General features: G+C 42.7%; 1 protein-coding gene across 1 annotated transcript in view; it reads right to left on the bottom strand.

The window, feature by feature from the left end:
- Positions 1-4,591: 4,591 nt before the first annotated feature.
- The window catches only part of GRIP2 (glutamate receptor interacting protein 2), a 150,405-nt gene continuing 127,102 nt past the window's right edge, over positions 4,592-27,894 (bottom strand). Inside the window, exons 20-26 of the mRNA XM_054976398.1 lie at positions 24,093-24,232; positions 20,537-20,713; positions 18,944-19,097; positions 15,415-15,535; positions 13,973-14,212; positions 10,546-10,692; positions 4,592-6,855 (exon numbers count right to left, since the gene is read on the bottom strand). Coding sequence (XP_054832373.1) covers positions 6,658-6,855; positions 10,546-10,692; positions 13,973-14,212; positions 15,415-15,535; positions 18,944-19,097; positions 20,537-20,713; positions 24,093-24,232 — 1,177 coding nt within the window. The 3' untranslated portion in view covers positions 4,592-6,657. The remainder of the gene's footprint in view (positions 6,856-10,545; positions 10,693-13,972; positions 14,213-15,414; positions 15,536-18,943; positions 19,098-20,536; positions 20,714-24,092; positions 24,233-27,894) is intronic.

The raw sequence follows: 27,894 nt of genomic DNA on the forward strand, positions 1-27,894 counted from the left end.
CGTGTTCACAAAATTTTAATCTATGGTAACAGACGGCTTTGGTTCTTGTGCATCTGAACAGATGAGCAGAATATTCAGCAGTTTAATCAGTTGCTTGCGAGGCAAGAGGTACATGGTATAAGAGCTGCTGCAGCATGGATGGCAAGTAGCTGGATGGCAAATCAGCACTCTGCTAGTTTGACTCCCACTACTGCCATGAATTTTGCAGGAGGCTTTGGGTAAACCCCTCCTCTCAGCCCCAGCTCCCCAGCTGTATTGTGGGGATAATAATAACACTGCGTGTAGAACTAATCTGTCCAGAAGAGCAGTATATAAGCATACTGTTGTTGTTATTAAATATGATCTCCTGGCTTCCCTGGATAGAAATGTATTGCACTGAGATAGTCATTGAAGGAACAAAGATTCATACAATTGAGAGTGGAAATGACAAATTAAATTAACTACACGTGTTTAATTGCATGAAAACTGCCAAAGCAAGCAATTCAAAGAATTTTATATATAAACTGAAGTCGTCTCTTCAGTTTCAAAACTGCCTTTATGCTAGAATGCATTATGGTGATTCCCAAAGGAGATCAGAAAGAGAGGAAGGAAGCTGATGTTTTTTGCTCACATTCTCACACTACCAGAGGAGTTAGCCGTGTTAGTCTGTAGTAGCAAAATCAAAAAGAGTCCAGTAGCACCTTTAAGACTAACCAATTTTATTGTAGCATAAGCTTTCGAGAATCAAGTTCTCTTCGTCAGATGCATGATCCGAACTGGTCAAATACAGAAAAGGAGGGGAGAGAGGGGAGAAAGAAGGGGACATATATCACAAGGGGACAGAATGCAATTAGCGTGGAGGCAATCAGCGTGGAATGTTTTGATTGCCTCCACGCTAATTGCATTCTGTCCCCTTGTGATATATGTCCCCTTCTTTCTCCCCTCTCTCCCCTCCTCTTCTGTATTTGACCAGTTCGGATCATGCATCTGACGAAGAGAACTTGATTCTCGAAAGCTTATGCTACAATAAAATTGGTTAGTCTTAAAGGTGCTACTGGACTCTTTTTGATTTTGATTCTCACACTACGTGGCTAATTGTACTTGTATGTATTATGATGTTTTTAAATTCTGTAATCTATCTAGAGTTTTAGTGTAAAAGGCAGAATATAAATGAGGTAAATAAACAAAATTTGTGTATCCAGGCAGCTGAAATGGATCAGTTTCATATCCAAATGGTATAACAATCAATGACATAGCCACTGGAGGATTTATGCTCAGGATGCAGGATTTAAACAACAGGAAAACTGGACACCCACAATCAAGATATGGGCCATTTCCACATCTTCTAATTTTGGGGGGGTTTCTATGTCCCAAAGCTGTGTCTTCCCGATACGGTTCGAGAACTCACCTTTTACATTCATCACCCTCATGCGTGTTTTGTGGGTGTTTGTCGCGAAAAAAAGGTCCCCAAACAGAAACGTGTTCTTTATCTGTGCCTCATCACAAATGACATTGGCGCATGCCCACCCAGTTTTCTTTCTTTCTTTTTTTTTTGAGCACATGTGGGATTGCACTATGCCATTGTCCTGTCTTTCAGCTTCGGTAGAAACTGGGCATGCATAGTACTCCATTCTCTACCGTTGATTTCCTGCTCAAAGTTTTAAATGCAAAAGTGTTTTATAAATATGCAAACAGTAGAGTAGCATAATCATGCGATTCCATATCCTACTATATGAAAGGCAAACCATGTTCCCGACCACTTATTCTTTATCCCCATGCATGTGCAAGTATGCACGGATAAGAAGCAAGTCAGGGGAAAAACAGTTTGCCTCCCCGCTGCCTCCTCCGGGCTTCCAGAGGCCTGGAAAGGCTTAGCACAGTGGCCCTCCCAAGGTATTGCAGCGGCTGGTGGGAGTGGGGCTCCCCACTGCCTCCACAGGGCCTTGGGAGGGCTGTGCACAAGCTGAGTGGTGGCTGAGGGGCTGGAGGAGGAGGCAGCCCCTGATCTCTTCCCCAATCCCCACTCAACTGATGCCATGGGGGGAGGTGCGGTGGGGGGGGAGTGCTGCTAGGGCCCATTGTATTTTCCCAAACAATTGGCCTTATGGCTAGTTTAAAATAAAATCAGAAATGGAATTCTATTCTCAATGTTGTTCCTAGACTGATAGTCTGATTGCTGAGTGATCCACTATAGCAAGTACTATAGTATGATTCCCTTTGTATACGTAGATATTGTAATAGCGCAGGGACTGTTAAAAAAGTTTAAAGGAGGGGATTATATGATGGTGCATGTGAGCCATACGCATGTGTGATATTTAAAGGAGAGGTATAGGCAAGGAGTTTGAGATTTGTGGGAGGGCTCTTCTGAAGAACAAAAAAGCCTTCACATGCATTGATACAGTAGGATAATCACATGGAAAACCTGCATCAAAAATAAATGCAGACCGAAACAGGAAAACCTGCATCAAAAATAAACATGGACCAAAACAGGTCTCACAAAAAACGCTTAAAGAACGGGATCTTCATGACCCGCTCACGCATGGGAAACGATGACGTGTGTAATAAGTGAGATAACCCGCCAGTGTTCCGTTGGCAGGCCATCCCATTAAGGACATGTGGAAGCAGCCATGGTCTCTTAATAGGATCCACTACTGTCTCACACCTGAAAATTCCAGATCATGAATCTTTTTCTAGTGGCATGAAAAACTGGAAAAAACAATTTCTATATTATCTTTCATATAGTGGTTGCCCCTGTCTGGGCACAAAGTATTCCCAGAGGGAACAAAACACCTCCTCTAGTTGATGCAAGGATTGATTATAGAAACATAATAGATAGTGCTGGGGAGGAGTCTGGGGTCATAGTGCGCATTGGCACCAATGACATTGGACAATGTAGCTGTGCAGTCCTGGAGGAAAAAAATGGTTACTAGCAGAAAGTTAAAAGCCAGGACTTAAAAGGCTGCATTCTCAGAATTGCTCATGATTCCATGTGCAAGGCCAGCTAGACAGGCATAGATTAGGGGTCTCAATAAGTGGATGAATAAATGAGGCTGGGAGGGTTTAGATTTGTTAGGCAATGGGAAACTTTTTTGGACATGCCAAAGTTGTATGACATGTTGAAGGAGGTATTGCATTGTATATCTAAAAGAGCACGGAATCAAACAAGAGAACAGAAGAGACCACAGGTTCTGGCAAAATAAGTTAACCATTAAGCATATGAAAGAGAAATTGGGAAGGAGATGGCTAAAGGCATCAAGACAAACAATAAACATTTATTTAAACATATCCAGAGCAGAGAACCAGCCAGAGAAGTAGTTGGGCCTCTGGGTGACCAAGGAATAAAAGGACTGTTAAAAGAAGATGAGGAGATAGCAGAGAAACTCAAATGAATTATTTTTACCTGTGTTCATTGTGGAAAGTATGGCACGTGTACCCGCGCAACACAGCCACTATTTTCAGGAAGGGTGTCTGAAGAACAAAATCAAATTGAGATTATGAGAGATGAAATTCTAGACCTACTGGGGAAATTAAAAACCAGAAGATATGAAGGTCCTGATGAGAGGGAAAGAGACTTTTGGGTCACAGTGGATGGCTCAATGAAAGTATCAGCCCAGTGTGCCACAACAGTTTTTAAAAAAAGGAAAATTCTGTGCAGGGGATTATTAGAAAAGGGATTGAAAATAAAACAAGCAATATTATAATGCCCCTGTATAGATCTATGATGTAGCTTCATTTGGAATATTGTGTGCAGTTGTGTTCACCTTATCTCAAAAAGGACATTGCAGAGCTGGAAAAAGTACAGAAGAGGACAACCAAAATGATCAATGGATTGGAACACCTTTCCTCTGAGGAAGGGCTGAAGAGTCTGAAACTTCTCTGTTTAGAAAAGTTACGACTAAGAGGAGACATAGTAGAGGTTTTTAAAATTATGTACGGGGTAGACAGAGTGTACAGAGAGAACCTTTTCTCCATCTTCCAGAATACTAGAACTTGAGGACATTGAATGAAGCTCATGGGCAGTAGATTAAGGACAGACAAAAGGAAATACTTCTTTACAGCAAGTGATTAAATGTGGAATTTGCTGCTAGAAGATGTAGTGATACCACAGGCATAGAAGGCAAAGTGGGTTTGTATAGCTCTGAGCCACAGTCAAAAGAATGATTAATTATTTCCATGTAATGGTGCAATCTGGTCCAAGTCGAATATTTTCAATGGAATTCCCAGTGGCAGAATTAAGAATGTACATAATGCTGGAATATGAAACACTAATGAACCCCATTACATTCAGATGGACTGGCTTCCCAGGCCCATTAAAATCAACGGTACTTAAGCATGCTTTCTTTGGCTAGATTATTAATCAGTAACCATTTTCATCCTGTGGTGTCAAAGCTAGATCCTAGTATATTTTACAGGCAGAGAAGAATTTGGCCTTAGCCAGCAGAGATCTGAAAGCAAGCAGAGGTATACCATGCAGACACATAATTTAGATTCTAGCTTTTTGCAGAACACAAGACACTTGTTTCATTTATTTTTATTTAATTAAAAAAATCAAAGGAATTGCAATACCATTTAAATACATAGATTTACAAATAGGTCCAAAACTGGACTAAAATATTCTTTGAATATTGTGCTTTCATAGATACATAAGAAAATTAGCATATAAAAATACTTTACAAGGAATACACTCTAATATATAGATAAAAATACACATTTAAGTAATGCATTTCATTTTCATATCATTCAAAATGCATAGGAAGGGATACAAGGACCAATTGTTTTTTTTTAAAGCCTTATTAAAAGTCTTCATTAAAAACCTATTTGAAGCCACATTTGAGCTTCTGCCATTTTGAGAATATTGCATATAAAACCCCCTTTTCTGCTCAACTGTTGATGCTCTGCAGTTTTCTTTTTATGGCACGTTATCTAGGTTATGGCAGCAATGGTATGGACTATTGCATACTTTGCAAAGAGAGAATGGCTACATCTAGAAACAGCCCGTTGGGACTCCATGCACATCTTAAGGGATCACAGATACTTTATAATGGCCCAGGAAGTGGAAGAGCAAAAAAAGTAGACACAGTCATAGCCTGGCTTGGGAACTACTCCTGGCCTAGCCATGATCTAACAGAGAAGGCTTCCAACTTGTATCAAAACAGGGCTCCTTAATATGCATCAGATGGTACAAAAAAAGAAGAAGAAAACATCATAGAGGATACAAAGGAACAGAGGCCAGTTCCTCAGATCAAGGACTTACTCAAATTCCCAAGCAGGGTCCATCAGAAATCACCACAATAAAGTGCTATTCCAGAAACTCTGGCACAGGCAACTGTACTGGCCAGAGAGAGATTTGCAAGACCCAGCAATTTGTTTGCCATGAAGCAAGACATACAAGGAAGAGATCATGGCCTTGGTTGCATTTCAACTGTTTTGCTGCAAGCAGGTCACCTAAACAATATGAGTATCACACCTATTTATCACTACATGGCAGGTATTTGGTTGGAGGAGGAAGATGCCGGGTACAGGGCAGAGGATCACAAATGCATCATGTTTACAAGCCATGGAGAAGGTAACTATTGAAAACTTAGGGCTGCTGCTAGGAATGGCTACAACAGAGTGTCAGACCTCATCATCATGTGATACAAACGTACACACTTGTACTTGCACTAAGACGACCCACAGAGGGTGCACTGGGAGACACAATATCAATCTAGCAGAGGATGTCTCATGCCAACGGTGACAAGGGGATACAAGGCTTACCACCACCACCAACACCCCCGGGACACACACAAACAAAATCAAGGGCAAAGAACAGTAGCTGTTCTATTCATAAAGAACAGGACAGGGATTCAGTGAGAAAAGAACTCACTGGTACCCTGTGCGTGCAACAAGAAGATTGGTGGTCTAGGACAGCTATTCACCTGCATGTTGTGTTTTATATTAAGTGCCATCTAAAAATGCAATAAATAAACTCTGTCTTAAGTCCAGTAGCGGGCAAAGTGCTTCAGCTGTGTCCCTAAGATCAAGTGTGAGTGGTTGAGGAAGAGATTTTAACTCTGACAATGGGCTCATGTTTAGAAAAACTTGCAAGTGAAATCTGCTCTTGGTTTTAAGGAAAATTCAGTGGGGTACAGTGAGAAAGTGAGAGTGAATTGGGGAAGGGATTCAAGGTTCTTGCCATTGTTTGAGAAAAGGCCATGGGGATAGTGCGGGGGGGGGGGCGTCTTTCACAGAAACAAGGGGGTTATTTTAAAACTTTACATAATTTAACAAAGCGACCAACAAAAAATAGCACCATGTGTCCAAGCCCTTCAGATTGGGGCAAAGAGATGGCCCATTTCCTATTAGCTCATGCAATGGAGAAGCTCAGGCATACCATGGGTGATGGACTGGAGAAAGATGTTCTCCCACAGATGAGATACACTGGATGCTGCTTTCTGTGGCCAGCAGAGCATTCCATCATTTGCATTAGCCCAAGGCAAAAGTTCTTCATTGGCACATCAAGGCCAAGCCTGATAGGCTTCAAGACATGGCTAACTGGAGACCCACTAGCAAGTTATGCTACAAAGAGTAACCACAAAAACCAGTGCAAAAGAAAAACAGAAAACTGGAAAAAAAGGCGAGAGATACCCAGCAGGTCCTTTGCAGAATCTCAAGGACAGCTGATAACAAGGCTACTATTCAGAGCGTCTGCATGTTGGCCTTGACTTCCACACCAACAGATGACTGGCCAGATAAATTTCCATGGTCATCTAACTGGGCATTGGCAGCAAAGGCAAGGGGGTTTCGGCTGATAACTAGGTCCAGTTTGTCTCCTGCCTCGGATATCAGGGGAACAGCTAAACAGCAATCAAAGTCTCTTGTTCGGATGCGATTGACCTGAAGGGATGGGAAAAAGAGTTCTGTAGAGAGTGTCAGCTGGAACCAACTAAACAATGGTGCCATTTTCCTTTACTGTCTTGGAAAGCAAGACAAAATATACCCTGTGTTATAGCCAGCAATACTGGATCCTATTAAATGGCACCATACAAATAAATACAATCATAGAAATATAGAAACATAGAGCTGGAAGGAATCCCAAGGGTCATCTAGTCCAAACCTCTGTACAATGTAGAGGATTAACAGCTACCTCCCCCCCTCACCCCCCACTGACCCCTGCTCTTTCTCTAGAATAAAGCAAAAAATTTCCAGGATCCTTGGCCAATCTGGCCGTGAGGAAAATTCCTTCCTGACCCTGAAGTGGCAATAAGCATTACCCTGGGCTTGTAAGAAAGGGCCTTGAGCACTGGCTCATCCCTTCCCACCCTCCCTCTCCAGATCTGCATACATTCCTATTGAGTCACAGAATCATCACTGCTGTCAGGTGCTCATCTAGCCTCTTCTTAAATACCCCCAAGGAAGGAGAGCCCCCCAGTCACCTCCCAAGGAAACCTGTTCCACTGATGAACCATTTTGTCAGGAAGTTCTTCCTAATGTTTAGCTAAAAACTCTTTTGCTTTAACTTTAACTCATTGTGTCTGCTATGACCCTCTGGGGCAACAGGAAACAACTCCGCTCCATCCTCTGTGCGACAGCCCTTCAAACACTTGAAGAGGTCATTCATATCACCTCTCAGTTGCCTCCTCTCCAGCTAAACATACCCAGCTCCTTCATCATTTCCTCACAAGATCCGGCCTCCGGACCCTCAGCATCTCTGTTGTGGTCCTTTGGACATGTTCCAGCTTGTATGGTGCCCCAAACTGAACACAGTATTGCAAGTGAGGTCTAACTAGAGCAGAGTAAAGCAACACCATCACTTCGACTAATTTGGATGCTATATTTTTGTTTGAAGAGAGTTGCAGACTAGGATAGGCATGGGATGGTACGTAAACTCCTGATTTCTTAAAATGAAATCAAGTCTTCAGAGCCAGATGAATTGCATCCTAGCGCACTAAAGGAATTTGCTGATGTAATTTCAGAGCATCTGTCAGGTCTGTTACCCACAGCGCTGCCATCTTGCTTTCTCACTACTGTTCTGCTGTAATTTTCCAGTGTTGTTTTGTGTGCAGGTTCCCAGGAACAGATGTGGTTCCCAGGACAGCCTTATCTGAAGAAGCTCGCAGAGACCTTGGAGCAATAACTTTCACATTCCCCAGCTTGTCTATACTAACTGGGCATACAAGGGGGGGGGGGGGGGATGGAAAGGAGGGTTTGATATACTGTTGCAAGAAACTAACACGTCATTCTCAACAAAGGCCTTGTGTTCAGCCAGAAGCTCATACAGCCTTTGGAATATCTATGGACACTTGTACCTTGAATATATACTCTTCCAATAAAAACTTTTGACTCAAGAGATTTGGATTTCTTGCTGCAAGGGGTGGGAGATGAAATCAAAGTAACTTGAACTCCATAGACTGACAGCATCTATCATCTGTGAGAATTCTTGGAGAACAGGTTTGGTGCCAGAAGACTGGTGGGCAAATGTTGTTCCTCGCTTGAAGAAGGGGAAAAAGGAGGATCCAGATAATTACCAACCCATCAGCGTGACATTGAGCCAAGCTACAAGTGACGCCTGACACAGGTTGGACATTTGTCAGCTTCCCTCAAGTTTTAATGGGAAATGTAGGCATCCTGGTCTTGCAGCTGTAATGGAGAGCCAAGCTGTAAAACCAGGATGCCTACATTTCCCATCAAAACTTGAGGGAAGCTGACAAGTGTCCAACCTGTGTAAGGCGTCACTTGTAGCTTGGCTCATTGATGCTTGGAAAGGTTTTAGAAAAGATGGCTTTGATTACTAACAGCCAGCACGGGTTCCTCAAGAACAAGTCATTTCAGACTAACTTTACCTCCTTTTTTGAGATTTGCTACTTTGGTTAGATCAGGGGAATGTTCTGAACAGAGTTTATCTTGATTTCAGTTAAGGCTTTTTATAAGGTTCCACATGATATTCTGGTTGACAAGTTGGAAAAATGTTGCTTGGATCCTACTACTGTTAGGTGGATTTGTAACTGGTTGACAGATCACACCCAAAGAGTGCTTGTAAATGGTTCCTCATCCTCTTGGAGAGAAGTGACAAATGGAGTGCCTCAAGGATCTGCCCTGGGCCCTTTATTGTTCAACATATTTATAAATGACTTGGATGAAGGAACAGAGCGGGTGCTCATTAAATTTGTAGATAATACTAGGAGAGGTTGCAAATACAGTAGAAGATAGAATCAAGATTCAAGATGATCTTGACAGGCTGGAAAACTGAACTAAAACTAACAAAATGAATTTCAACAGAGAGAAATGTAAAGTTCTGCATTTAGGTGGGAAAGATCAAAGACAATTATAGGATTGGGAGACTTGTTTTGGCAGTAGTATGTGCAAAAAGGATCTGGGAGTCCTGGTAGATCATACACTGAACATGAGTTATCTGTGTGATGCAGTAGCTAAAAAGGCAAATGCAATTGTGGACTGCATTAACAAATATATAGCATCCAAATTAGTTATGATATTCCCTTCCTTCATCATGTGTTCTCTTTTTGCTAGGATGAGCACAGTTCCCCTTGCAAGACAAGACTGAGGCAAAGTAGGAACTGAGCAGTCCTGCCCTTTCTTTATCACCTGTTAAAATTCCACTTTCTTCTGCTCACAATGGGCCTACCACTTCCTTGTTTTTTTTACCTGCTCCAAACATAAGCAAAGAATCCTTTTTTGTTGTGTTTAGTATCTTTTGCTAGCCTAAGCTCATACTGCGCTTTAGCTTTTCTAACACTGTTCTTACAAGTATCCCAGATACTCTTCAATCTTGGTTTCTCCTAGGATTTTGTATTTATTCAAGAGGAACATTTTGATACTTGCACAGGTTGTGACATTGCTGGCATTCAGCAGAAATGTGGCTGAGAGCCTAAATTTTTTTGTTTCGTTTCTTTTTCGCTGGTCTTTCATTTGAGGCTGAGAAAGAACAAGTGCACAGCAGGTCAGTTGGCTATAAACCATAACAAGGACAAACAAGGTTCCCAGCATTGTTGCCAGATATTCAGTTGCAGACCCTACATGTGTTAGAGTTTATTGTGACACAGCCAATAAAGTTCTGTAAATGCCAAAAGAAGCCAAGGAGGAATCAAAAGGGGATGTCAAGATTTCTAACTAATATAATGAAAATATTGCTATAGAAGAGCAGGAGGATTGGATTTTCTGCCTGTGGATTTTTAATGGCTGCCTTGAGAATGGGTGCCAAATTGTGCTTATATACCACCCTTCTGGACAGATTACTGCCACACTCAGAGCAGTGAATGAAGTCAGTGTTGTTATTATCTGCACAATACAAGTTGAACCAGCAGAGTGCTGGCTCAGAGCCCAGTGACTTAACCACTATGCTTTAGCAGCTCCTGTTGAAGTTATCAGCCATACAGAGACCAAAGTGTGTGTATGTATGTGTCAGTGTAGGGTCTTACACTTTCTCCCATACCCTTAAACCCTGTCAGTGGGATAATCAAAGAAGGCTTATCCTGAAATTGTTGATAAGTAATGCACAATACTATACCTTGTCAAAAAAGAAATCCATTTCAGTTACTGTAAACTCTTCCCATCCCTTGTACTGATTACCTGAAGGACTCTGTCATAGGGCTTGAGGCCACACTGGTCTGCTGGCCCTTCTGGACGGATCATGTTAACATAGACACCTTTTTCTAGCAAGCCATCTGAGACACTGAATCCGAAGTCTTCAGTCTCTGGATCCTTGTAGAGAGTCATCTACAAGAAAAAGGCAAGTACAGCTTGTTGAAGCCAACAGAAATAAAGGGGCAAATATGTGGAAGGTTGAAGATGAACAATGAGATTCTGCTAAGGGGCTCGTTATGAATTTCATTAACTTGGGGCAAAATAGTAATTTCATGAAAAACTTGTGTGGCATTGTGTATAAAGTGTCAGATTTGGACTGGGGGAAACCTATACAGTTCTTTTAAGAATGCCATGCTCAGCTTCCCTATGCCCTATTAACACAGTAAAAGTGATCCCAAGACTGTTTTCCTTTCCTTTTTGGGGAATCACGTGGCAGTTGTTCTGTATTAATGTGTTCTCACAGCTGTTCTTTCTGGCAAAAAGTTTGAACTTGAATAGGTCCCCTAAAGGTTAACAACAAATATCACTAACTGGGGAGACATTCATATGTACTAGGCAATGATAATGAGATAAAAATTTAAAGTTAATATGGTAACCAGACATTAAGGCATGTATTCAATAATGAACATGGATAATTCATAGCAAAGCTTATGTCCATGAGCATGGATCCCTAGTTACTTGTGCACATACCAAAAAAAAAATCCAATTCTTCAAAATTGTGAAAAATTAAGTTTACAATTGATTTTAACTTTTTTTTAAAAAAAGTTGTGAAAGTAGATCTCTAATCTTAAACAGACTATCACAGATCATTCCAGAGCAAATCCTCTGTTGCACACATAATGGAGGGGTTGTTTTGAACTAGACTCCCATAATACTAGAACTTGGGGGCACTCAATTAAGTTGATGGGCAATTGATAGAGGCCAGACAAAAGGAAATACTTCTTTAATCTATGAATCATTAAATTATGGAATTCACTGTCTATGGACGTAATGATGGCCACAAGCATAGATAGCTTTAAAAGGGGTTTAAACAGATCCATGGAAGATAAGTCCATCAATAGCTACTAGCTATGGTGAGTAAAGCAAACCACCATATATAGAGGCAACTGGTTGGCTGCTGTGTGAATGTTGGGCTAGATGGACCACTGGTCTGATCCAGCACTTCTCATGTTCTTATGAAGTTCTTTCAACCTTGAAAAGTTTTGTCGGAGAGGCTACGGCCATAGTAAACATTCCTATGTATGTGGGTTAAAGGATTACATACCTCTACTCTTAGTAGTGATTTAGGTATTCCTGAACTGTGTCACCTTTATATTTGTATTTAATCAATTTTCTGATGTAACTTAACAGATAACATACCTACATAACATACCAGGAAGGCACCTGTGCCTGTGATTCTGTGCTTTCCTTCTCAATCCACTCCAGCAAATAAACTGAAATTGGTTAACAACAAAAGGTATTGTGTGGAGTCACATATCATCTGCGGAATTCTTATTTCTAGATTATTAGATGTGCCATCCATCTTATATGGACTATGGACAGTATTGCTGAGAAAGGGGTACAAAGAGGTACAAAGTTCTTTGGGCTTGGTGTTGTTCTGGAGGTCTGAGGAGCCGGGCACTTCAACTGCCTCATTTTGTTCTCATGTGAGAGCAGGGAAGCAGGTGGAATGATGCTGTTAATCTTGGCCAATAGCTGAAACTTTGGAGCTTCAGGAAGAAGTAGAAGCCCCTGTAGGAGAATTGCTCACTGTAACCTTTTTGCTTGACTTGATTCCATAGCAAGTGCTCTTCTACCGCAAGAGAGCGCTTGCTATGTTTTTTTCTGTTTAGTGAAGGGTTAAAGCAACAAAATCTGGATTCCTAGATGGGTTTCTAGCTCCTCTGTTGCATTAGGCATTTTTGAGTTCCTTTCCTCTATTCCTCAAAATGTAAATGGGGCGTTTCTCTCATTTGCCATCCTGAAGGGAACTAATGAAGATGAACATTTCACTGAGCTCACTGGGGCTTAGCTCACTTTTATTATCTGTCACACAATCCTTTCTCTCTCTTCCTTTCCTGCTTAATGTTGTGTTTTTAATATATGTGAAAGGAAGCCCTAAGTAGAACATTATGTTCAGGAGCCAGGGATGGCTCGTGGAAACTCTATTTGTGTGCAAGCAGATCCTTGCTTGCTAGGGTGTGTGTGTGTGTGTGTGTGTGTGTGTTGTGTACTGTAAACAACTGGTGGGAAGTAGCACAGTCCCCCACTGGAGGACAGCAGCTGCTCCTGATGTATGTGGAATTCTTCATGCCCTAACATCCTGTATCTATCCCAAGTATCTCAGCAAGCAGTTGTCGATAGCCATCTGAGAATAAATTAAATTTTATATAAACACTAGGGATGTGCACCCCCCCAAAAATCCAGAATTATTCTGGTACTTAGCTCGTTTCGGTATGCTCCATAAAGATTTGGAGCAGACTGAAGTGAGGGGGAGCAAACCCCCCCACCCCCTCTGGGGCAAACCCCCCCACACACACACACACTTACCTGACAGCCAGGGAGAGGGAAGGCCAATCCACTGGGTGGTGGGGAAGCACGGAGCCGGCTCCTGTGGGGCCCATGCTTCCTCCTCCGCCGCCACCACAGCAGCCAGCTGGGTGGCGAGGAAGCACGGAGCCGGCTCCTGCGGGGCCCATGCCGCCTACTCCACCCCCTTAGCGGCCAGCTGGGTGGCAGGAAGGGCCTTCTCTGCCTCCTCTGCTGGATCCCACAGTGGCCCACAGGGTGGCCGGGAAGGCCTGATCCAGTGGCATGTGGCCCTGCAGGGCCGTGGGGAAGGTTGAAGCTGCTGCTGCCGCCCCGCCACCTCTGCAGCTGCAGCGGCAGGGCCAAGGTAAGTGGGGATGGGTGGGGGGCTGGGGGTTGGGACGTTTAAAGGGCCCTGCCTCTTGCAAGCAGCAGGAAAGGGGCTCTTTAAACTTCAGCTGTCAGGCGGGGGATCCCCCCCACCTGACAGCAAAGTTTAAAGCAACTTGCTGCTTGCAAGAGGCAGGGCCCTTTAAACGTCCCAACCCCCAGCAAGCAGCAGGAAAGGGGCTCTTTAAACTTCAGCTGTCAGGCGGGGGATCCCCCCCACCTGACAGCAAAGTTTAAAGCGACTTGCCGCTTGCAAGAGGCTGGGAAAGGGTCCTTTAAACTCGGGCCCCAAAGCTTCCCAAAGCAAACCGAATGCTTTGGGAAGCTTTGATTCAGGATTTCTGAATCGGAGCCAGTATGCTGGCTCCAATTCAGGAATCCTGAATCTTTACAGATCAGGTCTGATTCAGGTATTTTACCCAAATTGGAAATCCAAAGCGCACACCCCTAATAAACACCGCTCTCCCATGAGAAATTACTACAGCCTGTAATAGAATCATTTCTTGACCCAGACCTTGTGCAGTTCAAGAGGAGTGGGAGACATGATTTCCTGAATCTCTTCCTTCATCATCTTGAGTTCCAAATTCCTCTCATTTTTCTTGGTGGGAGTGACATTGCTGTGGCCCTGTCCTTCACCTGAGCTCTTAGAGTTCCCTTTCCTTGATGGGCTCAGTCCTGACTGGTTAACAGAGTTCATGAGCAACTTGCCCCCATCAAGACCCAGATTATGGACACTCCCAGTCATGATGGATGCCTGCAGGAGAAACAAAAGAAAGTCAGAACAACAAAATGACCCTTGTGAAGACAGCTTTAGAAGGAGGCTTCAACAGGCTTCTCCTCCCACTTAATACTCAGTGTGCTTAAAGGCTGATGAATATTGCATCCCTCCCAAGCCATTGGAAAGACCAAGAGAGAAGGTCAGAAACAACACTACTGCCAATACACCAATTGACTACAAATTGTGCCTTGCAATTGCTGACGCAAACTTGGACCCGGGTAGATAAGCAGCCTGCATGTGGCTTGACTGCATCTTTCTTTTTAAAAAATGACACATACTTTCTTGCAGCCTGTGGGATCATTTGTTCCAGGAGAAGGAGCTGAGAGGAGAGGGAGACCCTCTCCTTTTCCTCCCCTCTTGCCTTTTTACTGGAAAAAAGTCACATCCAAGCTGCTTTCACTCTTGTGCGGAAAACTTAATGGTACCTGCATCGTTTCCCCAGCGGGAATAAAAACAGCTCCTGGATGTTTGGGGGGGGGGGCAGGAATGGCACTTGAAGTGCACTTGTAAGAGCTGAGCCAACAGACAGCAAGCATATGGCACCATGCCCATCAGCGTGGCTCAAGCACCTGGCTGGCAAGAATTATCCTTTCGCCTGCAAGAGGCTCAAACTGGTTTGTGTCTAAAATCATGGGCATGCAAGGAATGCCAACTCCTGGAAGTTTAGGTTTAGTGGATAGAGGCTGACTTGAGAGCAGTGTGTCTGATTTGCCAGTGGGCTTGTTTTTGCACCCCTGGTACTGTCTGCTCAGCTTGTATGTAGGTCTTCCCTCCAAAGGAAAATGATATGTTGGCTTGGAGGTAATGGACCTCAAGCTGTTATGCGACAGGTCTTTGCCACCTTCCCCTTCCTGCTGCAGGTCCCTGTGTCCCCTGAGTATCAGAGGCCTCCTGGCAACAGCATGGGGCAAAGGCTGTGATCAAGGGGAAACTGTGGAACTGCTCTCTACCCCTGAGTAAGTCTGCTTACCCAAGAGCTAGCTGGGATCCAATAGGCAGGAAGGGCAGCCTCAACACTCATAACTGTTCAAAGGAAGGACAAAATGTGAAAGCCCTTTCACCCTGACATTGGTTCCTGTCCCATTCCCAACTTGAGAGATTCAGCTCAAAACATACTAGGAGGGAAGTAACTTACTAGAAGTGGCCAGTGCATTTGAGCTTTCAAATGTTAAATTTACCTCAATCTCCCTCAAAAGTTCAGACTGGCCACATGTTTCCAAGTCTTCCAAAGCTTCTCCAAAAACACGCCAAAAATTATCCTCATGTGCGGTCTCAAGGCCGTTTTGGCGGTTGGGGTATCTGTTGTAACGTAGGAACCAAAGATTGTCAGCACTCTTCTGCAGCAGGATGGAATCCGCAAGGCTACAGCAAGTGGCTCGCCAGTAAAAGCAGAGACTGGGCAGAGTCTTCATATATAAAAGCAAACAATATGAACTTTTTCAGGCAAGAGAGTCCAAATACAAAACCTCCATGCACTTTTACTAAGAGAGCAAAAGTCCTTCAAAAGGAAGAATTAAACTGGTGTAGTATATGTCAAGTTCAAAAGGGTAAATAAAAAAGTGCCTGTAGGAAGATTGTAGGTTTAGGAAGACGTTTTGGTGAAATAGAGAAAAGAAAAAAAAGGATGCATTATGGGTAAACCAGGAGCCTCAGAGACTGTTAGTACAAAGGCGGATGGGACAGAGTTCAGATCTGAGACACAGAACACCTGAGAAAAGAGAGAAAAACACAGAGGGTAACAGACGTGGTGAGAAAATGATAAATACATCAGGTCTCTGTGGGAGTAAATGTAAAAAGATGTATATAAAATGATTTTCCCTAGACTGAACCAGCAATTGAACACCATACATGATAATACACACAAGACTTATTTTTCCTTCAATTTATAATCTCTGGTTTTTCATGGGTTGAGAACTATGCTTTCGATACACATCTCCTTTAAACTTGTTCAATCGCCCTTTCCTCTGACATGATGTAGGAAAACATCTCTCTTGGCACAGAGAGATTTATGCTTGGCTGTCAGCCATTCACCACGTTCCCCCTTGTTGGAAACCAGCATTCTGAAAGCTAGTCCAATGTTTCATCAATCTATTGTCACCAAGCAACTGAACCTATGACGGGGCTGAAGATAGAATGAGGCTTGATTCTCACTCAGGACCGGGATCAAGTTTTGCCCCTGTCTGAGTTCTGTTCATATTTACTTAACTTCCATATAAGTGAATGGATGCACTTCATTCCTATGGGGAAAAGTCAACACTGCATTTGAGGGCTTCGTAGAAGGGAGGATAAAGCCTTCCCTTTGCCCCCAACATTGGCTGAACTGGTCCTCACAAAGAGTGAAACCAGAGCTGTCAACTATGTTTGTGGAAATATACCCACAATTGATATTTTGCATGTTCATTTTAATTTATTAGCGCTTAAAGTACACTAGGCACATAGCAGCGACACTGGCTTCCCAGGCACATGGAAAAGTCACTGCACTGGATGATTCGGCATCACTCCTTCACACATTAAAAGGAAAATGGGGATTAAGGGTGAACCAAAGTCATATGAAATGGTTTTGGAAATTCATGCCAAGGAGATGATTATTGCTTTAATGGGTCAACACTACAAAGAACTGTGACACAAACACGGGGAATGTTGAGTTGAGGGTGTGTGTGTGTGTGTGAGTCAGTGCATTTTGTTGGTCTGCCTTCCTTTTTATTCTCCCATCTTATTTTCCCTGAGCATCTTTCTCCGGTTGGTTGCAGTGCCGAGAAAGAAGCAAACTACCATATTAAGGAAGCCACATTAAGAGTGTATTAGTTCCTGGTATGCAAAATGGGGGACTGGTAAGGTCAGTCTTGGTAGTAAATCCCAGGCAAAAGATTGTTGTACAAAACCAAATGTAGTTGCTACTGCTTTGTGCTTTAGCACGTAGCTGGGCAGGAATCCATCATTTGCATACAGGCATGACAGGTGGTGTGCAGTTCTAATGCTGGCAACAAATTGCAGGTAACCATGGTTGGTCCATTAGGGTAGCAGTTAACAGAATACCTTTATTCAGTATAACTCTAGTAATAAAGAACTGAGAAAACTATTCTGAAGAGTTCTGGTGAACTCAAAAGACTTGCTTCCTTTCAGTTGGTCCTAATAGAAGAAATTGTGCTATTGTTATTTTTGGATTAAGTCTAATGCACTTCACTTTAAGTCTAATGCACTACTTTTTAGTAGTACCAGTTTTCAGACACTGCAGGTTTTAGATACTGGTTGCCTGCTCAATCCCCACTGAAAGACATTTGCTGAAAGACAAGCAAATGGCCACAGGACGTGCCCATGGATGTGGCTTTTGTATGCTTCATGCCAAACCACACAAGTTCACTACACAAACAAATGAATGTGGCTTAGTGCACATCCCAAGTAACATCCACATCTGGCCAGCAAAAACAGATTACCTTTTAATCAACACTGCTCAAAGATCAAATGTAAGCCACAAATTAAAAAGGTTATTTCCCTCCAATTAGTTGAGCTCTATTTTAAGAGGATATCCCCAAGCTAATTAAACCAGTGCCTGCAAAATCAAAAGGCCAAACACTGGATTCAAAATGTTAATAGCATTTTATTAAAAACAGAAAGCTAATTCAACTAACCACAATACATTAGAAAACAAACCACGGCCTGCTATTAAAATGCCAGTCATGGAAATCTCTTTTCTTCACTTTGCAGGTCCAATTCTTTCCTCAAAACACTTGTGATTCCGCTTGGTAAGTCTAGATAGATCTGAATGTTTTCAGGACAAATTCCTTTACCACTTGTTAAACTGGTTATCTATCCACATCATTATATGGGGATAGAAACATTCAGGCAGTGTTTTAACTTATTACAGATAGAAAGACATAATAAAACCACTTTGCCATACAGTGGCGAAGAGATTATTTGTCAAGCACTGAAGCTTGCAGTAGTGGCAGACCAGCTCCACTCATGAGGTTCATCACACATCACTCTTGGGGAGACAAATTCTTCTGTTAGGTATTCATAAGGACAAGATAATCACACACTCCCCACCACTTTCAGTCCTAACTTCTAGCCAAGAAAACTGAAGGAAGAGATACAGAAACTTCCTGAGAATCTGAAAGCATGCACTTGAAGGGAAAGAAGTCTAGTTGGGAGTTCCATGGATGCAGCAATTTGGAACGAGAATAGAGCAGTGAATGCAATATCCAGCAATTCCTATGCAATCATAAAAACCTGATCTTTCCATATTAAAAATCAGATTTTTGTTTAATAATTCAAAGAGAATTCCTAGTTTCTTCATTAATTGTCAATTTCACTTTCAATTAATTACTGTATCCCTAAAGATCGTACATAACCTTCTCCTAAACATCTGCTTTTAAATATACAGTTTTGACATTTTATATAACCTATAATAGTCATATATGCAAGATGGTATTTCATTCACACCTCACGTAAATATCATACATCAGTAAGTCTTAACAGTTATTTGTGTTAAATGAAGCTGATTTTTCCTAGTGGATGCAGCTGCTCTCTAAAAGCTACTTCAAACAAAATAGTCTTTTCCCCTCCCAGCCAAGACCCTGCAGCATACGGTACTCTTGCTGAATACAATTATGCCCACTTTCCTATCATAAAAATACTCAGAGTATCTTCTGACCAACATAAAGGCACAGTTGCTCCTGCCCTTCTCCCATGTTTAATGGCCCAACATACCTGCTGGGCTTCTCCCAGTCTTCCTCACTGAAAGTGCCATCCATAAATGGGTAACTCTTCCTAGGATCCCCAGGAGGGGTGCTGCTTTTCTGTCTGCTGGATCTCCACTCATGTGGATGAAGAGCAATACCAACAGCCTGAGGTATGTAAGTACCTACTGGGATATGATGAAGAGGAGACAGACAGACAGACAGATAGGAAGGATTTCTGTTTTTAAGAAAGTCTGGTTGATACTGTTGCAGGTAAAGACCATCTTATGATTACCTCAATTGAACTGGAAACCCAAGCTTCCTGTGTCAACATTTATTGTTGATGTTATGAAGCATTTTGACTGTCAGTCACATGGAAGTTGTCCAATGATTAAAAAGTGAGGAGGACAGAAAAGGAAGCTTAATGTCAAGATTTCTCAATCTATTAAGAACTTTTTAAAAGGAGCTATTATTTATTTGTTTGTTTGTTTAATTAATTTTTAACCCACCCTCCCCACAACCAGGCTCAGGGCAAGGTGCTACATTGATTAAAATACAACTTTAAATCAATTAAAAAACAGATAAAATACTGTGCCCCTTTTGGGGCAACCAGCGGGACTGGACTCTCCATACCCCTTGTAGAGGGAGACCAGTGGAAGGCTCAGCAATGATGGGCTAAAATTAGCCTCCACCATATGCCTGGCAGAACATCTGTCTTACAGGCCCGCCTAAATGATACAAGATCCTGGCGGGCCCAAGTGTCCTCAGACAGAGAGTTCCACCAGGTTGGGGCCAGGACTGAAAAGGCCCTGGCCCTGATAGAGGCCAGCCGAGCCTCCCTAGGGGCAGGGACCACCAGTAGATGTTTTCTGGTTGAACAAAGTGCTCTCTGGGGCACATACAGGGCACAAACATTTCTATTTCAAATTTTCATTTGGTTTGATTAATAAGACTAAGATCTTTAAACATTCACCAGCCATTGAGAGGCTCCCTGAGAGGTTGGAAAGAGCTTAGTAGGGCTCTTGCCACAAAAACGGAGCCATGGTCAACTTGCTCTTGAAGGCTAGAGCCCAGTGAATACAGCAGCATAAAAACATTTAGCCAAGTGCCAGTAAAGGCTTGGGCAAACAAAACACACTTCCACCTGGCGCCTAAACGATAGCAAAACATTTGGCCAAGGAATTGTATTTGGGGAAGGAGTCCCAGAGATAAGATACCACCACAGAAAAGCCTCAAAGAAGTTACAGAAATGAACTGAAAGTAGGAACTCTGTTTAAACCAACAGAGGCACACATAGCTAGACTTTATAGGTAGGGCTTCATTCCCCCCTGTGCTGATAATCATGCATTGATCATACAACATACTGCCATTTCCTGCAACACAACATGTCCTATTGCCTACTCGCTAGTGGCTAATAATTATGATTATCTCCCAATTTAATACTTTATTGCCTTGCTACATGGCAATGTGCTTTGCCTCCTCAGAAATAAGTTAGCCCCCAGAGATTCATCATGGAATAAGTTGGGGCTGACGTATTCTCTCCAAAAGGCTCAGTCCAGGGACAAGCTGGGGGTCTCCTCCTACAGACCCAGAAATTGGCACTGTAAAAGGAAGAGGAACTCACCCTGGCTTCCATAACCTGCATCAATGCCAGAACCATCCCAGGATTCCATTGCGCTGTCCACACTGGGGATTGTGGCAGAATAAATCTCAGAAAGTTTACTAGTTTTCTGAGAGTCAGTCAGATCATCTTCTGGGTCACTTACTTCATTCATACTCGTGGACTTTTTTGGATAAATTCCTGGAACCCAAAGAAAAGCACATCGTAAGTACAAAATGCTACATAGGCTTTCTGGCACTTTGCAAGGTATGCCCAAAGAATGCTTGGCAGATGTTTTTCAGGGTTCAGGACTAAACTTTGTGCCTCCAAAGCACATGAAGGTGTTCTCTCAGACAAGGGCCAGGTCTTCTCCTTAATTTAAGGGTAGGGAAAGCAATTCCACATGCATAAAATCATGCAATCACTATTTCTCTTACAGCACCTTATGGATAGTATTGAGATGATCCTAACTGTAGTTGGCTTGGGCTAGTAAGTTTCACTGAAACCAGGCTTATTTTCAGGTAAACGGTTTTCAGATTTCAGGCTAGAGGGGAGTTATTCTTTACTGAACACTTAAGCAAGTATTCCCTAGAAATGTACTCTTTTACCTCAATATTATCTGAGAAAAACAATTCAATAAAAAAAATCAAATTGTTCATGATGATTAACTCGAAATAGCTGTGGAATTCTAAATTTAGACCATTCAGATTTTGAATTATCAAAATATTTATAGTGCAGTCCTAAGAAGAGTTACTCCAGTCTAGAGTAAATCTTAGGATTGCACTGTTAATTATTTAAAACATTTATTAGCTGCCATTCTGCTTTGCAGGATTTCAAGGCAGCTTGCAATATAACTAAAATGCAAAAAACACAGTTAAAAACAGTTTAAATTAAGACTGCTAAATAAAGCATAGAGCCAAAGTTAATTAAAAGCAGTCCTAAATAAAAATGTCTTCAGCTGCCTCCTGAAGATTAGCAGTGAGAGAGCCAAGTGCACCTCCCTGGGGATGCTGTTCCATAACTGTGGGACTGCCACTGAAAAGGCCCTCTTCTCATGTATCCACCAACTGGGCTTCTTTAGCTGATGGGACAGTCGGGAGGGCCTCTCCCTGTGATCTTCATCCCTGGGCAGGAAAATATGGGAGAAGATCCTATGGATACCCCAGTCCCAAGCAATGTAGGGTTTTAAAGGCCAGAAACAACACCTTCAATTGTACTGAGGAGTGCATTAGTATCTGGCCTCAACCAGCAGTCTAGCCACAGCATTCTACACTAGCAGCAGCTTCTGAACACTTTTCAAAGGCAGCCCCAAGTAGAGCACATTGAAGTACTGGGCAAAAGCACTCCAAACCACTGCAGGTGACTGCTGTGTCAAGCAGCACTCCCAAACTGTGAACCTGACTTTTCAAGGGATGCATAATCCCATCCAAGATAGTAGAGATCTCGAGTTCCTGGTCTGCCTTTCTATTAACCCGAGAACCTGTCTTGTCAGGATTCAGTTTTAAATTGTTCGCCCTCATCCGACCCATTACTGGCTCAAAGTATTGGTTCAGACCATCAATAACATCCTTGGAATTAGGCGGAAAAGAAATCTAAATAGCATGAGGGATAAGATTGAACTTTGCAGAACCCCAAAGGCCAAGGGGCACAGCAGGAATCTCTCAGCACTACCTTCAGAGACTGACCTCCCAGATAGGACTCAAACCACTGTAACACAGTGCTCCTTAGTCTCAAAGCCTAGAGGCGGCTCAGCAAGATACTGTCGCCGAGTGTCACATTTTTCCTGTCTAGTTCTTGGTGGAGGTCATCAACCAAGGTGACCAAAACAATCGTCATTCCAAATCCTGGCTTGAAGCCAGACTGAAACGGGTCCAAGTCTCTTCCAGAGGTCCCTGGAGCTCAGAAACAACCACCCACTCCAGCACCTTGCCCAAGAATGGAAGATTAGTGACTGGCTGGATGTTCCTCCCATCTTAGCAGGGCTCAAAGAGGGCATTTTCAAAACAGGTCCAATCACTGCCTCCTTGAGCATGGGCAGCACAACACCCACATTCAGGGAATCATTTACCACTTCTCTTATCCACTTGGCCAGTCCCCTTTTGGCAGCTTTTATCTGCCAGGGAGGGCAAAGGTCAAGAACTCACGTGGTAGGCCTCATCTCTCCAAGGATTTTATCCACATCCTTAGGCTCCACAAGCTAGGCTTGCTACCCCCCCCCCCCGCCCCGCTTACCTGGCCAGCAGGGAGGGGAGGAAGGCATGGGAGGAGAAATACATCAGTGTGTTCCCCCCACTTCCTGCTGAACTGGATTCAGTGCTCCAATGTTTTCTCCCTTGTGCTGGAAAACAACATTTTCCAGCACAAGGGAGGAAACACAGACGCACTGAAGACAGTTTAGTAGAACGGGGGAGTGTGGGAGGGCACACATGTAAAACATGCACACAGGAGGTAAGTACTCTGCTGGCCTCTGCCTCATGCACCCTTATTTTGGCCCCTGGCAACCCTAAGAAAAGCTGAAAGGTATCCACATAAACTTGACAAGCAGATGCAAATCTACGTCATCTGAACATGCTTCTATGCCAACATCTAACTCAGTAAACTCATCAGAACTGCTTCCAAATTTTGGGCCTTGAAATACCAGATTCATGCTTTCTATATATGATCATTGTAGTGGTGGTGGCTTCTGCTTTTAGTAGCAACTGGAAACTGTCTTCATCCACTTCCTTTTCCACTAGACCAGAAATTTTTAACACTAAAAAGATGGGAGATGGGAAGAAGGTGCAATACTGCCTAAATTGTCTTCATTAAATCAAAGTCTGGAAGGAGAGAGATACATTCCTCAAATTTACACTAGAACAGAAGTCGGTACTTGAAAGGGAACCTTATTCCTTTCAAGGTATCATGATTAAGGCTGAGATCCTTGGTATGGCAAGAAAGGCTGTTGTCTTAGAATTTTAAAATGAAGGGAATTTCATAGCTTCAGATCTTGAGGCACAGTGTTTGACTGACAAGAAAGTTAGATTTTCAGCAATTTTTTTACAAATGTAACGTTGCATTCAAATTAGAAGTCCTTGAACAGTACTGAAGGAGAAAAATACTATGCGAGGAAGAGAATTTGTCTAGATTGACAGTTCTGAATATAGGGTTGAAAAAATTCCTTCTTTCTTTTTTAGCAGACAGCTCAAAAATGAAGTCAGCACTTCAAAACTGCATTTCAAATGTGTACTTGGGAATACACTTGCAGATCTATACAGAGAACCCACAATGAAACAATCACAATTTTCAATTTTCTACCTAGTGGTCCTGTATAGCATTGGTGTTAAAAAGAATAAATCTGGTACTATAGAAAGGAGACACAATCATTATTCATTAGCGTATTTTGTTCTTGACTTTAAAAGTATAAAGTCTTTTATTGATCTGACTGGATCACCTCAATAGGCATACATGTAAACATTTTCCGCCATACCCCAGCACAGAAATAATGTCTCTCCTGCTCCAATGATCTATCCTCATTTCAGCTCCAGTTTGCTAACTGCCATATGATAATGTTAGAAAGAAAAGAAAAAGACTGAGAACTTACTTTCAGTTTGTTTCTTGATCTTTAGCGTTACAGTCTCTCCAGCCATTTGGAGAAGATGAATGGCTTCGCTCAGTGGCTTCCCCTTAAGGCTTACATTATTAATAGCTAATATCCGGTCTCCTACATGTATGGCTCCAGTTCTGAAGACAAGGAAAAAAATTGCAGCTACTGGGCATGACCAGCAATTTTACTGAAAAGTGCCAATCAAAATAAGGCTGTTCCAATGATCCTGAGAACTATCCATGTTTGCTTAATTTATATACAATGCTATGATTATTGTAGTCAGTAGGAAAAATGATATTAAAACAAGTCTACTTATTCAAGGAGTACAAGTGCTTCAATTAAAATTTATAGAGGCATTGTCAGTAAAATGTAATAAATGCATACAACCTTAGGCTGCTATTCTATGGTACTCATGTATGTTTAATTCTTTTGATTTTAAATGGAGCAAATGATCAGTTGGATTCAGAATCATATTTTTTCACCCCAGTTCAGTGACTTTCTATATGAATGGTATATCAAAGAAGTTTTTTCCCAACTGAATGTTGAAATGAATGAATCCCTAGCTATAATTTCAGCCTGTTTAATCCCAAACCCACAATGATGTTACAAAAATGATATTGCCAAAACATCATATAGCATAATGGAGGCTGTGCAAGCAATGTTCCTCAGCACAGTGGCCTATTCTAGTAAATTAATTCCATTTGATCAGTCTTAGTACACTGACTCAGAATTTAGCAGGTTACTTCAACAGATTGAGGAACTGGTTCCTAGAGAGCTGTATGATGTGTTTTATTGGTTTTTATTTTACAAAATTTATATCTCACCTTTCTGCCCTTACAAGGGATACCAAGGAGGCTAACAAATTAAAACATACACAACAAAATCACATTTTAAAATAATTAAAACCCATCCAAAACCCATTGGTGAAACAATTAAAACCAGGGCTAAAGTACACAAAAAACAAAAACTACAATTGAAAGCATTGGGCAAGAAGGAGGGACCACTGAAAGACTGGCAAGCAAAACAAAGAAGTCTTCACCCAGTGGCAGAAGATGGCAACGGAATGGGACAGATGAATCTCCCTGGGGAGAGACTGCCAGAGTTTTGGTGCCACAAGAAGGCCGTCTCCCAAGTTGCTGCCTGCTAAGGCAGGGGATCTTGAAGCAGGGCCCTCGAAGACGACTGTAGTGGCTAGGTAGTTTCATAAGGAAGCAGGTGGTTGTTAAGGTCTGTTGATCCATATAGGGCACTGAAAGTTACAACAGTACCTCGGCATTACCTTGCACAGTACCTTGCAAACTGGGAGTCAGTGCACACAGGTCAAGACTGGAGTGATATGAGCACTATGACCCACTCTAGTCAACATCCTGGCTGCAGCATTCTGCACCAATTGAAGTATCTGAACACTTTTCAAGGGCAGTCCCATGAAGAGAATATTGCAATGCAGTAATCTAATCCAGATATAACTAGGGCATGCACCACAGTGGATAGATCTTTACTGCCAGGATAACCAGTTGAAGCCAGTAAAAGGCATTCCTGGCCACAGCTGCTAGTTGCTTATCCAGTAGTAGGCATGGGTCCAAGAGCATCCCAGACTACAAAACTCTTTCTTCAATGCAGCTCCACTTGCAAATGGCGGCACCTTGAATCCCATTCCCAGGTCAGACCTTCTGATCACCAGTAGCACTTCTGTCTTGTCAGGATTAATCTTCAGTTTATTAGCCCTCATCCACTCCATGACTGCCTCCAATTACCAGTTCAGGGTTTTTACAGCCTCTCTGGAATCAGTTGGAAGCATGATATAGAGTGGAGTGTCATTCACATATTCATAGCAACCCAATTCAAATCTCCAGATGAACTCTCCCAGCAGCTTCATGTAGATGTTAAGGAGAAAAGGGGGACAGGATAGAAACTTGTGGGACCCCACAGGCCAGAGATCAAGGGGCTGAGCAGCAGTCCTCCAGCACTACTTTCTAAACCTACACTCCAGGTAGGTCCAAAACCACTGCAAAACCCTGCCTCTTGACCCCAACTCCAAAAGGTGGTCCAGTACCATAACTGATGGTAGCAAAAGCCATTGAGAGGTCCAGGAGAATCAAATGAGTCTCATTCCCTCTGTCTATGTCCCAGACCATCTTCTATATCCAGAGAAGCAGATGTGTCTTTTGCAGAAAAAGCAAGCAAAAAGGAAGGAGTCTTAAAGACTACCCAAAAAAACAAAACGTTTTCTAAACTAGAGGCTATTTCTTCAAATGAATGAGGAGGAATTTGACTGTGTTGTAAATGGTCTCTGTACTTAATTATATTTGCATTTTGCATCATGTCATCACACACTGTACTGCTTGCATTCCATGGTCTTTTCCCTTATTTCCATAACATTGTCCATGTGTGCTCTCACATACCGCCCCCCCTCCAACTGGAAACCCATGCATCTGCAGAGGCAGCTGAAATTAAACCCCTCGAAGACTGAGATTCTGTACGTGGGTCGTGGGGGCGTGGATTTGGGACCCCGGCTTTCTACACTCAATGGGGCCATGCTTACACCAGCTCTGAGAGTTAGGAGCCTGGGGGTGATCCTGGATATCTCCTTAAAAATGGAGGCCCAGGTTGCAGCAGTTGCCACGTCCTCTTTTCTCCATCTCCGACGGATCAGCCAGCTCGCTCTCTATCTCCTGGCCCATGACTTAACTACAGTGGTCCAGGCAATGGTCACCTCTAGGTTAGACTACTGTAACATGCTCTATACAGGGCAACCCTTGAACCTGATCCAGCGGTTGCAACTGGTCCAAAGTGCAGAGGCGCATCATCACCAGAATGCCTTCTAATGCACACATAACACCGGTACTGCACCAGCTGCATTGGTTACCAGTGGAGTACTGAATCAGATTCAAGGTTTTGGTATTAACCTATAAAGCCCTATGAGGACTGAGACCAACGTATCTGCAGGACTGCCCCTCCCTATATGAGCCCCAGAGGACACTTTGATCCAGCGATAAACAGCTGTTCATGATCCCTGGCCCCAGGGAGGCCCGCCTAGCACCGACCAGAGCCAGGGCCTTTTCAGTCCTGGCTCCAACCTGGTGGAACACTCTGTCTAAAGAGACCAGGGCCCAGCCGGATTTGTTATCTTTCCGCTGGGCCTGCAAGACGGAGCTGTTCAGCCAGGCATACGGTTGACGCTGGCTAAGCTCTCCCCACCGGCCGAATAGAGGAAAATGTGCCCTCCCTACCAGATGTATCTACCACCCAGCCTTCTGTTAAACATCTGTGGAGATGATTGGGTGGTGGATTTTCTTGAGAAGTGCTGCTATACTGTTTTAAATATTTATGTGGTTTTATCTGTATTTTAAAGAATATATATTTTAATGTATTATATTGTATGTAATCTGCCCTGAGCCTGCTGTTGCGGGAAGGGTGGAATATAAATTGAATTAAACAACAACAACAACAACAAACTGGCATGTCTAGAGAATTTAGTCTCAGGAGGATGCAAATCTATCTAAGATTTCCTTTGGAATAAATGGCTTCTCTGCTAGCTACTTGGGGTGTAGACCCAATGGCTATGTGGTCAGACACTTCAAACATTACTATCCTCATAGGCTCCCCATTGGTAATAAACACACAAAGAATCCAATTAATGCTTGTAAATTTGTACCACCATTTTGTATATGCATCCACAATAGCAGTTAGTGTACTAGAATGTATTATAATAGAGTCTGCAGCCCAGTTGCATGCAGAAGATCCCAAGTGCAATCCCTTGCCACTCCAGTTGGGGGATATCAGATAGCAAGCACCTCTC

This window comes from Eublepharis macularius, chromosome 4 (genome assembly GCF_028583425.1).
Source record: "Eublepharis macularius isolate TG4126 chromosome 4, MPM_Emac_v1.0, whole genome shotgun sequence".
NCBI classification, from domain to species: Eukaryota; Metazoa; Chordata; class Lepidosauria; order Squamata; family Eublepharidae; genus Eublepharis; species Eublepharis macularius.